Raw genomic sequence first — 17,551 nt, 5'->3', positions numbered from 1 at the left:
CTGGAGAAGCTGGGATTGTTCTCCTTGGAGCAGAGAAGGTTAAGGCGGAGATTGACCAGAATGGTACCAGGGGATGAGGGACTTCAGTGACGTGGAGAGACTGGAGAAGCTGGGATTGTTCTCCTTGGAGCAGAGAAGGTTAAGGCGGAGATTGACCAGAATGGTACCAGGGGATGAGGGACTTCAGTGACGTGGAGAGACTGGAGAAGCTGGGGTTGTTCTCCTTAGAGCAGAGAAGGTTAAGGCGGAGATTGACCAGAATGGTACCAGGGGATGAGGGACTTCAGTTACGGGGAGAGACTGGTGAAGCTGGGATTGTTCTCTTTGGAGCAGAGAAGGTTAAGGGGGAGATTGACCAGAATGGTACCAGGGGATGAGAGACTTCAGTGACGTGGAGAGACTGGAGAAGCTGGGGTTGTTCTACTTGCGAGCAGAGGCTAAGGGGGAGATTGACCAGAATGGTACCCAGGGGATGAGGGACTTCAGTGACGTGGAGAGACTGGAGAAGCTGGGGTCGTTCTCCTTGGAGCAGAGAAGGTTAAGGGGAGATTGACCAGAATGGTACCAGGGGATGAGAGACTTCAGTGACGTGGAGACTGGAGAAGCTGGGATTGTTCTCCTTGGAGCAGAGAAGGTTAAGGGGGAGATTGACCAGAATGGTACCAGGGGATGAGGGACTTCAGTGATGTGGAGAAGCTGGGGTTGTTCTCCTTAGAGCAGAGAAGGTTAAGGGGGAGATTGACCAGAATGGCACCAGGGGATGAGGGAATTCAGTGACGCGGAGAGACTGGAGAAGCTGGGGTTGTTCTACTTGCGAGCAGAGAAGGTTAAGAGGAGAATTAATAGAGGCGTTCAAAATTGCAAGGGGTTTCGATACGAGCAGAGAGGGAGAAAGTGTTTCCAGTGGCAGGAGGGTCGGTAACCAGAGGACACAGATTGAAGGTAATCGGTAAAAGAACCAGAGGGGGAGATGAGGAGAATGTTTTTTACGCAGCGAGTTGTGGTGATCTGGAATGCGCTGCCTGAAAGGGCAGTGGGAGCAGATTCAATGATGGGCTGAACGGCCTCCTCTTGCGCTGTATCATTCAACGATTCTATTTATATTCTCAGCCTTAACAGGAGCAGAAACAACACTGGCTTATTTAAAGTATGATTTATTGAATATCTCTCCATAATTGTTTCTTTTTCCCCCGTTTCCTATTCTCTCCCCCCCACCCAACCCACACCCTTCGGTGAATATACATTTAGATTCTAGACACCAGTGCAGAGCACCCTCCCCAGCTCGGGTCAACGCCCTGTGGGGTTCCAGCCACGGGACCAGGTCAGGACAGACACAGGAGGTACACACTGATCGACGGGGAGAGGGGGGCGAACCAGCGAGCCGCCCCATCCCTCTCCTCACATGGCAAAGAGGATGAGGAACGCCACCATCAAGCAGAACAGCCCCATCGCCTCAGAGAGCGCGAAGCCCAAGATCGCGTAGGAGAATAACTGTTGCTTCAGTGAGGGGTTCCTGCAGGAGACAGAGAGAGAGGAGGGGACATTAAATACGGCAACACAGTACTAAATATATAGCAGTTATACACACACACCAGAACTCAGTGCGGCTCACCCTCAGTACCGCCCCTCCGACAGTGCGACGCTCCCTCAGTACTGCCCCCTTCAACAGTGCAGCGCTCCCTCAGTACCGCCCCTCCGACAATGCGGCGCCCCCTCAGTACCTTCCCTCCGACAGTGCGGCACTCCCTCAGTATCGCCCCTCCGACAGTGCGATGCTCCCGCAGTACTGCCCCACCGACAGTGCGGCGCTCCCTCAGTACCGCCCCTCCGGCAGTGCGGCGCTCCCTCAGTACTGCCCCACCGACAGTGCGGCGCTCCCTCAGTACTGCCCCTCCGACAGTGCGGCGCTCCCCCAGTACTGCCCCTCCGACAGTGCGGCGCTCCCACAGTACCTTCCCTCCGACAGTGCGACACTCCATCAGTACCGCCCCTCCGACACTCCCTCAGTACCGCCCCTCCGACAGTGCGACGCTCCCTCAGTACTGCCCCTCCGACAGTGCGGCCCACCCTCAGTACTGCCCTCCTACAGTGCGGCTCTCCCTCAGTACTGCCCCTCCGACAGTGCTGCGCTCCCTCAATACCGCCCCTCCGACAGTTCGGCGCTCCCTCAGTACTGCCCCACCGACAGTGCGGCGCTCCCTCACCTGGCGTAACCGATGATGAGGCTGCCGAACACAGTTCCGATACCGGCCCCTGAGCCGGCCACTCCCACTGTGGCTGCCCCGGCCCCGATGAACTTGGCCGCCGTGTCGATATCTCGGCTCAGTGCGCTCGTCTGGAACTCCCGGCGCGTCACCGGGAGGAGGGCCGTGGCGGTCCCTGCCGGAGCATTCTGGGAGAGAGGGAGACAGAGGGGGAGAGAGGGAGGCAGAGAGAGAGAGAGAGGGAGGGAAGGGGAGAGGGAGGGAGAGAGAAACGTAGGGCATGGAGAAGGAGGGAAATCCACTTTAGATACTAGAGCACATTCTGGATGTCCTAACTCTCGTTAAAAAAAGCCAAACTACCCCCCGCCCCGCCCCGAGGTTTTTCCTTGTCGACACCGAGGGGCTCCCGGACGAGGCTCCCTCAGACCTCAGTAACGGCAGGGGAAACATCGCCAACACTCCCACAACATGTCTCTAACTAACCGACCGCCCATTAACCCAGCGTCAAGCCAGATTTGTTCCCCAGCCCACCCTTTCAAAAGCTAGACCAGTTCGGAGGAGATACCGTCGACCGTGTTGTCCCGATGCCTTCGAGGGAGGAACCCATTCAGCCCCTCGAGCCGATTACATTAGGAACAGGAGGAGGCCATTCAGCCCCTCGAGCCGATTACATTAGGAACAGGAGGAGGCCATTCAGCCCCCGTCGAGCCTGTTACATTAGGAACAGGAGTTGGCCATTCGGCCCCTCGAGCCTGCTCCACCATTTAATGAGATCATGGCTGATCAGCCAAATTCAGTACCCTGTCCCTGCTTTCTCCCCATATCCCTTGATCCCTTTAGCCGTAAGAAATATATCCAACTCCTTCTTGAATATATTTAATGAATTGGCTTCAACTGCCTTCTGTGGTAGAGAATTCCACAGGTTCACCACTCTCTGGGTGAAGAAATTCCTCCTCCTCTCTGTCCTAAATGGCTTACCCCTTATCCTTAGACTGTGACCCCTGGTTCTGGACTCCCCCGCCATCGGGAACATCCTTCCTGCATCTAGTCTGTCTAGTCCTGTTAGAATTTTATAAGTTTCAATGAAATCCCCTCTTATTCTTCTAAACTCCAGCGAATATAAGCCCAATCGACCCAATCTCTCCTCATATGTCATTCCTGCCATCCCAGGTATCAGTCTGGTGAATCTTCGCTGCACTCCCTGCATGGCAAGAACATCCTTCCTCAGATAAGGCGACCAAAACTGCACACAATACTCAAGGTGTGGTCTCACCAAGGCCCTGTACAACTGCAGCAAGACATCCATGCTCCTGTACTCGAACCCTCTCGCTACAAAGACCAACATACCATTTGCCTTCTTAACCGCCTGCTGCAGCTGCATGCTTACCTTCAGCGGCTGGTGCACAAGGACACCCAGGTCTCGTTGCACTTCCCCTTTTCCCAATCTATTGCCGTTCAGATAATTATCTGTCTTCCTGTTTTTTGCCACCGAAGTGGATAACCTCGCATTTATCTACATTATACTGCATCTGCCCAATCGCCCAACCTGTCCAAATCGTACTAGAGTTTCCCAACCCTCTAAACAAGGGAATCCGAACTGGTCTTAAATTGAATGGGGCAGTTTTTTTTCTTTAAAAAACAATCTTAAAACAAGATGAGACGACTCCAGACCCACCTGCTGCAGCCCGGACTCTGGTCTGCTTAGGGCCGATGCCGAGACTGGTCGGTACAGCAATCTCGAACTAGAACGGACCTGCAATACAACACACGCAAAAAACAACACGTCAGGTAAATCGGCGACACTTAAAGCCGCACGCTTTCGACCGGAGTCAGGGACCCGACACATGCCCAAAGGACGCATCTCAGTGGGTCTCACCTCACCCGTCCCCCCCGCCACACCTCGAGAAGGTGGTGGTGAGCCGCCTTCTTGAATGGCTGCAGTCCGGTGCGGTGAAGGTGCTCCTGCGGAACTGTTAGCCCGTGGCTCAGTGGGCAGCGCGCGCTCGCTCGCTGAGTCAGAAGGTTGTGTGTGCGCGAGTCCCCACTTCAGAGATTTAAACCCCGTAATCCAGGCTGACTCTGTCGGAGGGGCGGCGCGGAGGGAGCGCCGCGCTGTCGGAGGGGCGGCGCGGAGGGAGCGCCGCGCTGTCGGAGGGGCGGCGCGGAGGGAGCGCCGCGCTGTCGGAGGGGCGGCGCGGAGGGAGCGCCGCGCTGTCGGAGGAGCAGTACTGAGGGAGCGCCGCGCTGTCGGAGGGGCGGTGCTGAGGGAACGCCGCGCTGTCGGAGGGGCTCCCTCAGTACTGCCCCTCCGACAAGTTCAGTGGCTGCACAAATACATTCTCTTCCGAACATATCTCCCCTTTTAAACAGCTGCATTGGGTTGTATTCTCAGTTATTTGCATGTTACCGCCCCCAGCCTTGGACTTTGTTTAATTTTGAGACAATCCGGTTGAACGCACTGCTTTAAAAAAAAACACAGCAACAGAGCAGTTAATAGATGCAAAAAACACATTTTTAAGACAAGGAGTGTGATGGAATACTCTCCACTTGCCTGGATGAGTGCAGCTCCAACAACACTCAAGAAGCTCGACACCATCCAAAACAAAGCAGCCCGCTTGATTGGCACCCCATCCACCACCTTAAACATTCACTCCCTCCACCACCGTGGCTGCAGCGTGTGTACCAACTCAGTTATACAGCACAGAAAGAGGCCCTTCGGCCCATCGTGTCCGCGCCGGCCATCAAGCCCTGTCTATTCTAATCCCATTTTCCAGCACTTGGTCCATAGCCTTGTATGCTATGGCGTTTCAAGTGCTCACCTAAATGCTTCTTGAATGTTGTGAGGGTTCCTGCCTCTACCACCCTTTCAGGCAGTGAGTTCCAGATTCCAACCACCCTCTGGGTGAAAAAGTTTTTCCTCAAATCCCCTCTAAACCTCCTGCCCCTTACCTTGAAACTATGCCCCCCTGGTTATTGATCCCTCCACGAAGGGGAAAAGTTCCTTTCTATCTACCCTATCTATGCCCCTCATAATTTTGTACACCTCAATCAGGTCCCCCCTCAGCCTTCTCTGCTCCAAGGAAAACAACCCCAACCTGTCCAGTCTCTCTTCATAGCTGAAGCGCTCCATCCCAGGTAACATCCTGGTGAATCTCCTCTGCACCCTCTCCAATGCAATCACATCCTTCCTATAGTGTGGCGACCAGAACTGCACACAGTATTCCAGCTGTGGCCTAAACAGCGTTTTGTACAGCTCCATCATAACCTCCCTGCTCTTATATTCTATGCCTCGGCTAATGAAGGCAAGTATCCCATATGCCTTCTTAACCACCTTATCTGCCGGTCCTGCTGCCTTCAGGGATCTATGTACATGCACACCAAGGTTCCTCTGTCCTTCCTAGGGTCCTACCATTCATTGTGTATTCCCTTGCCTTGTGAGTCCTCCCAAAATGCATCACCTCACACTTTTCAGGGTTAAATTCCATTTGCCACTGTTCTGCCCATCTGTCCAACCCGTCGCACCAAGGCCCTATATAATTGGAGTAAGACTTCTTTACTCCCGTACTCACGAGTACTTCATTGACGTAAATGGGTTTGGGACGTACTGAGGTGGTGAAAGGCGCTGGAGAAATTAGAGTCTCTCTTTTACATTAAGGAGGGGAATTGATGCGATCAGGAAGGAACAACGCATGTTACAGGAGGTCGCTCTGACCCCTCTCTCACACTCCTGCATCTGGGGAGCTCGCTCCAACCCCTCTCATTCACACTCCTGTATCTGGGGAGGTCTCTCTAAACCCTCTCTCACTCCTGTATCTGGGGAGGTCCCTCTAACCTCTCTCTCACACACTCCTGCATCTGGGGAGCTCGCTCCAACCCCTCTCATTCACACTCCTGTATCTGGGGAGGTCTCTCTAAACCCTCTCTCACTCCTGTATCTGGGGAGGTCCCTCTAACCTCTCTCTCACACACTCCTGTATCTGGGGAGGTCGCTCCAACCCCTCTCATTCACACTCCTGTATCTGGGGAGGTCTCTCTAACCCCTCTCTCACTCCTGTATCTGGGGAGGTCGCTCTAACCCCTCTCTCACACACTCCTGTATCTGGGGAGGTCCCTCTAACCCCTCTCATACACTCCTGTATCTGGGGAGGTCCCTCTAACCCCTCTCATACACTCCTGTATCTGGGGAGGTCCCTCTAACTCCTCTCTCACACACTCCTGTATCTGGGGAGGTCCCTCTCGCCCCTCTCTCTCACACTCCTGTATCTGGTGAGGTCTCTCTAACCCCTCTCACACACTCCTGTATCTGGGGAGGTCGCTCCAACCCCTCTCATTCACACTCCTGTATCTGGGGAGGTCTCTCTAACCCCTCTCTCTCACTCCTGTATCTGGGGAGGTCCCTCTAACCCCTCTCTCACACTCCTGCATCTGGGGAGCTCGCTCCAACCCCTCTCATTCACACTCCTGTATCTGGGGAGGTCTCTCTAACCCCTCTCTCACTCCTGTATCTGGGGAGGTCGCTCTAACCCCTCTCTCACACACTCCTGTATCTGGGGAGGTCCCTCTAACCCCTCTCATACACTCCTGTATCTGGGGAGGTCCCTCTCGCCCCTCTCTCTCACACTCCTGTATCTGGTGAGGTCTCTCTAACCCCTCTCTCTCACACTCCTGTATCTGGGGAGGTCTCTCTAACCCCTCTCACACACTCCTGTATCTGGGGAGGTCGCTCTAACCCCTCTCTCTCACACTCCTGTATCTGGTGAGGTCTCTCTAACCCCTCTCTCTCACACTCCTGTATCTGGGGAGGTCCCTTTCGCCCCTCTCTCTCACACTCCTGTATCTGGTGAGGTCTCTCTAACCCCTCTCTCTCACACTCCTGTATCTGGTGAGGTCTCTCTAACCCCTCTCACACACTCCTGTATCTGGGGAGGTCGCTCTAACCCCTCTCACACACTCCTGTATCTGGTGAGGTCTCTCTAACCCCTCACACACACTCCTGTATCTGGGGAGGTCCCTCTAACCCCTCTCTCTCTCACTCCTGTATCTGGGGAGGTCCCTCTAACCCCTCTCTCTCACACTCCTGTATCTGGGGAGGTCCCTCTAACCCCTCTCTCACACTCCTGTATCTGGGGAGGTCCCTCTAACCCCTCTCTCTCACACTCCTGTATCTGGGGAGGTCTCTCTAACCCCTCTCTCACACTTCTGTATCTGGGGAGGTCCCTCTAAACCCTCTCTCTCACACTCCTGTATCCCTCCACCACCGACGCACCGTGGCTGCAGTGTGTACCATCTACAAGATGCACTGCAGCAAATCGCCAAGGCTTCTTCGGCAGCACTTCCCAAACCCGCGACCTCTTCCACCTAGAAGGACAAGGGCAGCAGGCGGGCGGGAACACCGCCACCTCCAAGTTCCACCTCCGAGTCACACACACACCCCATCCTGACTTGGAAATATATCGGCCGTTCCGTCATCGTCGCTGGGTCAAAATCCTGGAACTCCCTCCCTAACAGCACTGTGGGAGCACCTTCACCACACGGGACTGCAGCGTTTCAAGGCGGCGGCTCACCACCACCTTCTCAAGGGGCGACTAGCGATGGGCAATAAATGCCAGCGATGCCCGCATCCCAAAGGAAATTCCCCCTCCTTTGATTCACTGCATGAAAACTGAATTAAGCACAGAGTTAAAAATGAACAAAAGTTACATGGATCGATCACACCGACAAATGCAACAGTTTGCAATCTGCATTAATTTTTTTTTTTTTAAACTTCCCCTGGTTACATGGCCACCCCAGCAAAATTGGACATTTTAAAATTTAAAAAATAAAAACTGGGAGACTCGAGTTGCAGGTTTTAAACCAAGTGGATGCCAGCTTTCAAACGACCATAGAACACATACACCAGAAACGCTGTTTACGGAGGTCACGGACCATCAAAGACCCTACCCACCCCCAGCCACAGTCTGTTCGCCCTCCTGCCATCTGGGAGACGCTACAGATGCATTCGCACCCGAACGACCAGATTTAGGAACAGCTTCTTTCCCAGGGCTGTCATCCTACTGAACTCCACAAATAAACTCTAAATCCTGCACATCTGCCAATGCACTTTACAAGCCAAATGAATGTTGAATGTTTAAATGTCTTGATCTAAATGTACACTCTCGGGAGCCGCAAGCCTACATTTCGTTGTACTGCACTTGTGCACTAACAATGACAATAAAGTTGATTATGATGATTATTATTTGATAACTTCAATCCAGTGACTGCGTGGCAGAAAGATCCATCTCGCCAAGCATCGATTCACTAAATGGCACAACTTTAAACTGCAACTCTGTCAGTAACAACTTGAACTGGTTTAAAAAACACACCATGAGCCAGTTTGCAACCTGCATCGATTCAATAGAGCAATCGCACAATTATAAATTGCAATTGTGCCGTAAAAAAAAATTGCACATTTGAATTGATTTTAAGAACACAAGAATTAGGAGCAGGAGTGGGCCATTCGGCCCCTCGAGCCTGCTCCGCCATTCAGTAAGATCATAGCTCATCATCGACCTTGACTCCACTCTCCCGCCCGATCCCCATGTCCCCTCGAGTCCAAAAATCTATCGAGCTCAGCCTTGAATATACTCAACGACTGTGAGCCTCCACAGCCCTCTGGGGCAGAGAATTCCAAAGATTCACCGCCCTCTAAGTGAAGAAATTCCTCCTCATCTCAGTCCTAAATGGCCGACCCCTTATCCTGAGACTGTGACCCCTGGTTCTAGACTCTCCAGCCAGGGGGGAAACATCCTCCCAGCATCTACCCTGTCAAGCCCTGTAAGAATTTTGTATGTTTCAATGAGCTCACATAAAAAAACATAGATACATAGAAGATAGGAGCAGGAGTAGGCCATTCGGCCCCTCGAGGCCATTCAATGCGATAATGGCTGATCATCCAAATTCAGTACCCTGTCCCTGCCTTCTCCCCATATCCCTTTAGCCGTAAGAAATATAACTAACTCTTTCTTGAATATATTTAATGAATTGTCCTCCACTGCCTTCTGTGGTAGAGAATTCCACAGGTTCACCACTCTCTGGGTGAAGAAATTCCTCCTCATCTCAGTCCTAAATGGCTTACCCCTTATCCTTAGACTGTGACCCCTGGTTCTGGACTCCCCGACCATCGGGAACATCCTTCCTGCATCTAGTCTGTCTAGTCCTGTTAGAATTTTATAAGTGTCAATGAGATCCCCTCTCATTCTTCTAAACTCCAGCGAGTATAAGCCCAATCGACTCAATCCCCCCCATCCCAGGAATCAATCTCGTGAACCTTTGCTACACTCCCTCTATGGCAAGAACACCCTTCCTTAGGTAAGGAGACCAAAGCTGTGCACAGTACTCCAGGTGTGGTCTCACCAGGACCCTATATAATGGCAGCTGCACTTAAACTTATTATCTTGACTGCAAAGCAATCTCTCCCCGCAATGATCCACTGGATAAACTGCACAAATTTTAAATTGTAATTCTCTTGTTAAAAACAAAACGCGATTCTTTTGTGAAAAATCGCAGATTTGAATAGATTTTAAAAACGCACCAGGAGCCAGTTTGCAAACTGCATTTTATTCAACACCCCCCGCCCCCCCCCCCCAATTGCAATGGAGCAAATGCACCTCTTTCTGCATTATCAGAGCATTTGTATATTTGAATTGCAATCCTTTAACACAATGCCAATTTGCAAACTACATTTTATTCAATCGCCCCGACTGCAAATGCACTTTTCACTAGAATCACAGAAATTTACAGTACGGAAGGAGGCCATTCGTCCCATCGTGTCCGTGCCGGCCGACAAAGAGCTCTCCAGCCTAATCCCGCTCTCGGTCCGTAGCCCTGTAGGTTACGGCACTTCGAGTGCTTATCCAAGTACTGTTTAAATGCGATGAGGGTCTCTGCCTCTCCCACCCTTTCAGGCAGTGCGTTCCAGACCCCCACCACCCTCTGGGTGAAAAAAATCCCCTCAAATCCCCTCTAAACCTTCCACCAATTACTTTAAATCTGTGCCCCCCTGGTTATTGACCTCTCTGCTAAGGGGAAATCGGTCCTTCCTGTCCACTCTGTCGAGGCCCCTCATAATTTTATACACCTCAATTAAATCTCCCCCTCAGCCTCCTCTGTTCCAAAGAAAACAACCCCAGCCTTATCCAATCTTTCCTCATTAGCTAAAATTCCCCAGCCCAGGCAACATCCTCGTAAATCTCCTTTGCACCCTCTCTAGTGCAAAAACTGCAGATTTGAATTGAGTGAATGACCTGATTTTAAAATGCATCAGGGTGCCAGTTTGCAAACTGCATTTTTTTTGACTCCCCCAGCCCTGACTGCGATGCAGTAAATGCATTTTTCCCTTGCAATCAAGTACAGGTAGACTACCTTTTATCCGAACTTCCGAAAACCGAAACCCTCTAAAAACCGAAGGTTTTTTCGTTCAGCGTAAGTCGTGCGCATGACATGACCAGAGTGGCGCACGACTTACGCTGAGCAGAGGGTCAGCGTAAGTCATGCGCACGACCCCGACCCCCACCGCCGACCCCCGCGCCGACCCTGACCCCCGCCGACCCACCCCCGACAAATTTCCCAGTCTTATAAAATACCTTCCGAAATCCTAAATTTTCCGAAAACCGAAACACGGCTGGTCCCGAGGTTTTCGGGTAAAGGATAGTCTACCTGTATTACTGTATTCGCTGCTCACGATGTGGTCTCCTCTACATTGGGGAGACCAAACGCAGATTGGGCGACCGCTTTGCGGAACACCTCCGTTCAGTCCGTAAGGGGGACCCCGAGCTTCCGGTCGCCTGTCATTTTAATTCACCGCCCCATTCCCCACTCGGACCTCACCGTCCTTGGCCTCTTGCATTGTTCCACGGAAACCCAGCGTAAGAACATAAGAAGTAGGAGCAGGAGTAGGCCATACGGCCCCTTGGGCTTGCTCCGCCATTCAATCGGATCATGGCTGATCTGAATCTAGACTCACGTCCACTTCCCTGCCCTCTCCCCGTAACCCCTAATTCCCTTATCTGCTAGGAAACTGTCTATCTCCATTTTAAATGTATTTAATGTCGCAGCTTCCACAGCTCTCTGGGGTAGCAAATTCCACAGATTCACCACCCTCCGAGTGAAGAAGTTTCTCCTCATCTCAGTTTTGAAAGGGCAGCCCCTTATTCTTAGATTATGCCCCCTAGTTCTAGTCTCACCCATCAGTGGAAACATCCTCCCCGCATCCACCCGATCAAGCCCCCTCACAATCTTATATGTTTCGATAAGATCGCCTCTCATTCTTCTGAACTCCAATGAGTAGAGTCCCAACCTACTCAACCTTTCCTCATACGTCAACCCCCTCATCTCCGGAATCAACCGAGTGAACCTTCTCTGAACCGCCTCGAGAGCAAGTATATCTTTTCTTAAATATGGAAACCAAAACTGCACGCAGTATTCCAGGTGTGGCCTCACCAATACCCTGTATAACTGCAGCAAGACGTCCCTGCTTTTATACTCCATCCCCCCTGCAATAAAAGCCAAGATTCCATTGGCCTTCCTGATCACCTGCTGCACCTGCATATTAACCTTCTGTGTTTCATGCACCAGGATCCCCAGATCCCTTTGTACTGTAGCACTTTGCAGTTTCTCTCCATTTAGATAATCACTTGCTCTTTGATTTTTTCTGCCAAAGTGCACAACCTCACACTTTCCAACATTATATTGCATCTGCCAAATCTCTGCCCACTCACTTAGCCGGTCTCGAGGAACAGCACCTCATCTTCCGATTAGGCACTTTACAGTCTTCAGGGCTCAATATCGAGTGCAACAACTTCAGATCATAACCTCGGCCCCCATCGTATTTTTATATTTTTAATCTACACTTTAGGGTTGTGCCTTTTCCCTTTTTTTTCCAACCTCTCTCCCACGACAGCTATCTTTCACTCTGCCAGCACATTTTTACACTTCATCTAGAGCCAGTTTGTTTCTTTACCTGTCCTTTTACCATCTCATCTCGCCTTGAATATCTCTTAATGTCTCTTCTTACATCGCCTCCCCCATTTCCCAGCCCCTAAACTGCCTTTTGTTTCATTTCCTGCCCTTTTTCTCTCAGTTCTGAAAAAGGGTTTCCACCCGAAACGTTGACTCTACAGGTAGACTATCCTTTATCCGAACTCCCGAAAACCGGAAACCTCTAAAAACCGAAAGTTTTTTCGTTCAGCGTAAGTCGCGCGCACGACATGACCAGAGTGGCGCACGACTTACGCTGAGCAGGGCAGAGGGTCACAGAGTTCCCACCTGGGTAGGAGATTGCAGGCCTAGCCGGGCAGTGTGAAGGAGGTACCGGGCAAAAGGAAAAATATCCGTCATATTGGGCAGAAACAACAAAAACCCAAAACAAACTCAATTGCTACTTGGCCCTAAACAGACAATACAACATGGCTGATTACCTGACCATGGTAAAGGATAGCAAACTGAGAAAAACCATGACAATGTACAGACTTAGTGAACATAAGCCTGGCGATCGAAAAAAGGTAGACACAGGCAGACCCGGCTGCCAAGAGAGGACAGGATATGCTCTCACTGCAGTCAGGGAGTGGTGGAGACAGAGATGCACTTCCTCACAGCTTGTAGAAAATATCAGGGCATAAGGGAGAATTTCTACCCAAAAGTCACAAAAATATGCCCGGAATTCAGAAATTTGAATGACGACCAAAAACTCCCATACCTACTAGGGGAAGAGAGAAATTGTGTAACCTTAGCGGCACACTATGTTACAGCTTGCCATAAACAGAGGGACAACCACTAAATATAAGAAAAGAGTATACACAAATTATGTATGAATGTATATTTATACACTCAGGGATATATCTGTTTATACACTGTATGGATAGATCTGTATTTATGTGTTCAACCATGAATGTTTTTCGATGCTTTGGCAACATAAGATGTACCTTGTCATGCCAATAAAGCGATTTGAATTGAATTGAATTGAGTGAACCCAACAATACAGCGGCCGGTCCGATAGCTGCAGCGACCCGTCCGATATTCTTTTCTCCCCCGACCCGCCCGATATTCTTTTCTCCCCCCCCCCCCCCACCACACCCGACCCGACCCCCGACCGGTAGCCTGAACTTTTAACATTTATATTAAATACAAATTTCCCAGTCTTATAATACCATCTGAAATCCGAAAAATTCCGAAAACCGAAACTCAGCTGGTCCCAAGGCTTTCGGAAAAGGGATAGTGTACCTGTATATTCTCTCTCCACGGATGTTGCCTGGCCTGCTGAGTTTCCCCCCCGGCATTTTTTGTTGCACTTTTCTGTGCCTTGCACTGATTCACTGGAGCAATTGCACAATTTTAAATTGAAACACTCTCGTGTGCGAGAAAAATTAGCAGATTTGACCGGATTTTTAAAATGCATCAGTTTGCAAACTGCATTTAATTGCAAAAGCTCTTCCCCCCCCCCCCCTGACTGCAATGCAGCAAATGATGCACAATTTAAAATGGCAATTCTTTGGTGAAACAATTGCAACTCGTGTGTGAAAAATTTAGCAGATTTGACCTGATTTTAAAATGCACCAGTTTGCAAACTGCATTTAATTGCAAAACCTCTCCCCCACTGACTGCAATGCAGCAAATGCATCTACATATAAGAACATAAGAAATAGGAGCAGGAGTAGGCCAATCGGCCCCTCGAGCCTGCTCCGCCATTCAATAAGATCACGGCTGATCTGATCCTAACCGCCAATCCACTATCACAGAACCATCTCCTGAATCTAACAGTATTAGACACACGAAATAGGAGCAGGATCAGGCTACACGGCCCCTGGGCCTGCTCCGCTACCCACAGGGCCATGACCGATCCGAATCTAGACGCATATCCAAATTCCTGCCCGCTCCCCGTAACCCTTAATTCCCTTTACTTCTAGGAAACTGTCTATTTCTGTTTTAAATTTATGTAATAATGTAACTTCTACAGCTTTTTGGGGCAGCATATTCCATGGACCTACCACCCTCTGAGTGAAGTAGTTCCTCCTCATCTCAGTTTTGAAAGAGCAGCCCCTTATTCTAAGACTATGCCCCCTAGTTCTAGTTTCACCCATCATCGGGAACATCCTCCCCGCATCCACCCGATCCAACCCCTTCACAATCTTATATGTTTCAATAAGATCGCCTCTCATTCTTCTGAACTCCAATGAGTAGAGTCCCAATCTACTCAACCTCTCCTCATATGTCCATCCCCTCATCCCCGGGATTAGCCGAGTGAACCTTCTTTGTACTGACTCGAGAGCAAGTATGTCTTTTCTTAAGTATGGACACCAAAACTGTATGCAGTATTCCAGGTGCGGTCTCACCAATACCTTGTATTCTGTGCCTTGCACTGATTCACTGGAGCAATTGCACAATTTTAAATTGAAACTCTCTCACGTGCGAGAAAAATTAGCAGATTTGACCGGATTTTTTAAATGCATCAGTTTGCAAACTGCATTTAATTGCAAAACCTCTCCCCCCCCCCCCCCCCCCCACTGACTGCAGTGCAGCAAATGCATCTCTCCCTATGCACAATTTAAAATGGCAATTCTTTGGTGAAATAATAGCAACTCTTGTGTGTGAGAAAAATTTAGCAGATTTGACCTGATTTTAAAATGTACCAGTTTGCAAACTGCATTTCATTGCAAAACCTCTCCCCCACTGACTGCAATGCAGCAAATGCACTTTTCCCTGCCTTGCATTGAGGCCTTGTTCTTGGCCAGAGGTCACCCCCACCTCTCCTTCCCTCCTTCCTTCTCCCTCTCCTTGGCCCACTTTCACACTCCCCCCATCTTCTCTTACCAAGGCGGCGGGCGTGGAGACGAACTTGGCGCAGGTGTACATGGTTGCCAGAGAGCGGGTGCAAGCAGAGGGGGGGGGGTGAACGAAATAAGACTTCCTAGAAGGGAAAAAAAGAGACAAAATGGAGGATGGGTTAGCGACACTCGCAGAAATTGGCCGCTCATCGGCGATTAAAAGGACTTAAAGCACGCAATCGCCGCGCCAGATGCCGGCCAGGGCGCCCGTCAAAGAGATTTGACGGGAGCGGGGGCCGGCTGGAGGGGTGAAAGAGGCGGATGGAGGCCGATTACAGTCGCTCCCCCCTCCCAATCACCGCCATGACACTTACCCGCGGCAGGAAGAGGAGCGAAGAGAGGGAGAGACCGCGCATGCGCAAGTCCGCCACTTAAAGGATTTTTCACTTGGCCGCGGCGCTAAATCCCTCTTAAAGGCGCAGGGCCAGTTCTCACTCCAACTTGTTCTCCCTGTAGATTCCTCAACTTTTTCACTGTTTTCTCCACTTTTTTTCCTTTTTCTTTCCACCTTTTTCCGTTGGTTCCACTTTTTCCCTGTTCTTTCCACTTTTTTCCCTGTTTTCTTCACCTTTCCCCCTGTTTTTTCCCACTATTTCTCCTGTTTTCTGAACTTTTTCCCAGTTTTCTCAACTTTTTCCCACTTTTCTCAACTTTTTCCCTGTTTTTTCCACTTTTTCTCCTGTTTTCTCCACTTTGTCCTGTTTTCTCTGCCTTTTTCCCCTTATTTCTCCACTCCTCCATGTTCTTTCAACTCTTTACCTGGGTTTCTCCACTTTTTTTCCCTGTTTTCTCTACTTTTTCCCTGTTTTTTCCACTTTTTTCTCCATTTTCTTCAACCCTTTCTCCTGTTTTCTCCACTTTACTCTTTTAAAAGTTCAATCCTAATTTTTCACTAAATCCTTTTCTCCATTTCTGTTTCCCTCTTAAAGGTGCAGTCCTATTTTAGCATCTCTTTATTTCTCTCCTTCTGTCTATCTCTCTCTCTCTGTCTCTCTCTCTGTCTGTCTCTCTCTCTGTCTCTCTGTCTCTCTCTCGCTGTCTCTCTCTCAATTCAATTCAATTCAATTCGCTTTATTGGCATGACAAGGTACATCTTATGTTGCCAAAGCATCGAAAAACATTTATGGTTGAACACATAAACGCAGATCTATTCATACAGTGTATAAACAGATATATCCCTGAGTGTATAAATATACATTCGTATAATTTGCATATACTCTTTTCATTCTCTGTGTCTCTCTCTCTCTAAATGTCTCTTTCACACTGTTTTTCTTTCTCGTCCTTTCCCTCTCTCTCACACAATGTTTTTTTAACTCTCTCTTTACCTCTCTCAAAGGCACCATCCATTTTTTGTCTCTCTATCTCTGTCACCCGTTCCCATCCTCAAATCCCCATCAAAGCCAGCTAACTTCTGCTAGAGGAGGAGGAGGACGCATGTCAAAATAACGCCATTATTTCCTAATCCAGCGGTTCCTGTAGATCCAGTTATCACCTACCCTGACTGAGACCTGCTAATTCAGCACAGCCAGGGATGGATCCCTCATTGGCTCCCAGTCCAGCAACGCCTCGATTTAAAATTCTCATCCATGTGTTCAAATCCCTCCGTGGCCTCCTCGCCCCCATGACCTCCCTATCTCTGTAACCTCCTCCAGCCCCTACAACCCTCCCTATCTCTGTAACCTCCTCCAGCCCCTACAACCCTCCCTATCTCTGTAACCTCCTCCAGCCCCCACCACCTCCCTATCTCTGTAACCTCCTCCAGCCCCTACAACCCTCCCTATCTCTGTAAGCTCCTCCAGCCCCTACAACCCTCCCTATCTCTGTAACCTCCTCCAGCCCCCACCACCTCCCTATCTCTGTAACCTTCTCCAGCCCCCACAACTCTCCCTATCTCTGTAACCTCCTCCAGCCCCCTACAACCCTCCCTATCTCTGTAACCTCCTCCAGCCCCCTGGACAACACTCCCTATCTCTGCAACCTCCTCCAGCCCCTACAAACCTCCCTATCTCTGTAACCTCCTCCAGCCCCTACAATCCTCCCTATCTGTAACCTCCTCCAGCCCCTACAACCCTCCCTATCTCTGTAACCTCCTCCAGCCCCCTACAACCTCCCTATCTCTGTAACCTCCTCCAGCCCCCTGGACAACACTCCCTATCTCTGCAACCTCCTCCAGCCCCTACAACCCTCCCTATCTCTGTAACATCCTCCAGCCCCCTACAACCCTCCCTATCTCTGTAACCTCCTCCAGCCCCTAGAACCCTCCCTATCTCTGTAACCTCCTCCAGCCCCCTACAACCCTCCCTATCTCTGTAACCTCCTCCAGCCCCCACCACCTCCCTATCTCTGTAACCTCCTCCAGCCCCCACAACTCTCCCTATCCCTGTAACCTCCTCCAGCCCCCTACAACCCTCCCTATCTCTGTAACCTCCTCCAGCCCCTACAAACCTCCCTATCTCTGTAACCTCCTCCAGCCCCCTACAACCCTCCCTA

The 17,551-nt window shown here is 50.4% G+C and overlaps 1 protein-coding gene across 1 annotated transcript; it reads right to left on the bottom strand.

Moving 5' to 3' along the window:
* Positions 1-1,138: 1,138 nt before the first annotated feature.
* LOC147097179 (ATP synthase F(0) complex subunit C3, mitochondrial-like) lies at positions 1,139-15,468 on the bottom strand. Its single transcript, XM_085973057.1, has 5 exons — positions 15,376-15,468; positions 15,048-15,144; positions 3,880-3,957; positions 2,205-2,392; positions 1,139-1,513 (listed from the first exon to the last, which is right to left on the bottom strand). The coding sequence occupies exons 2-5, from the start codon at positions 15,087-15,089 to the stop codon at positions 1,399-1,401; spliced, it is 423 nt and encodes a 140-aa protein (XP_085829183.1). The 5' UTR covers positions 15,090-15,144; positions 15,376-15,468; the 3' UTR covers positions 1,139-1,398.
* Between the last annotated feature and the right edge of the window lie 2,083 nt (positions 15,469-17,551).

This window comes from Somniosus microcephalus, chromosome 33 (assembly GCF_052327205.1).
Source record: "Somniosus microcephalus isolate GS21.2 chromosome 33, FLI_Smic_1.0, whole genome shotgun sequence".
Lineage (NCBI taxonomy): Eukaryota > Metazoa > Chordata > Chondrichthyes > Squaliformes > Somniosidae > Somniosus > Somniosus microcephalus.
Note: the sequence above shows the minus strand (reverse complement) of the source record. Positions and strands in the feature narration are given on the sequence as shown.

Bases quoted from the DNA above. Each gene is read 5' to 3' on its own strand.
- LOC147097179 (XM_085973057.1), bottom strand. From the start codon at position 15,089: ATGTACACCTGCGCCAAGTTCGTCTCCACGCCCGCCGCCTTG. The intron at 3,958-15,047 runs GTAAGAGAAGAT...GTTGTATTGCAG, and splicing joins TCTCCACGCCCGCCGCCTTG to GTCCGTTCTAGTTCGAGATT. The intron at 2,393-3,879 runs GTGGGTCTGGAG...CCTCTCTCCCAG, and splicing joins CAGAGTCCGGGCTGCAGCAG to AATGCTCCGGCAGGGACCGC.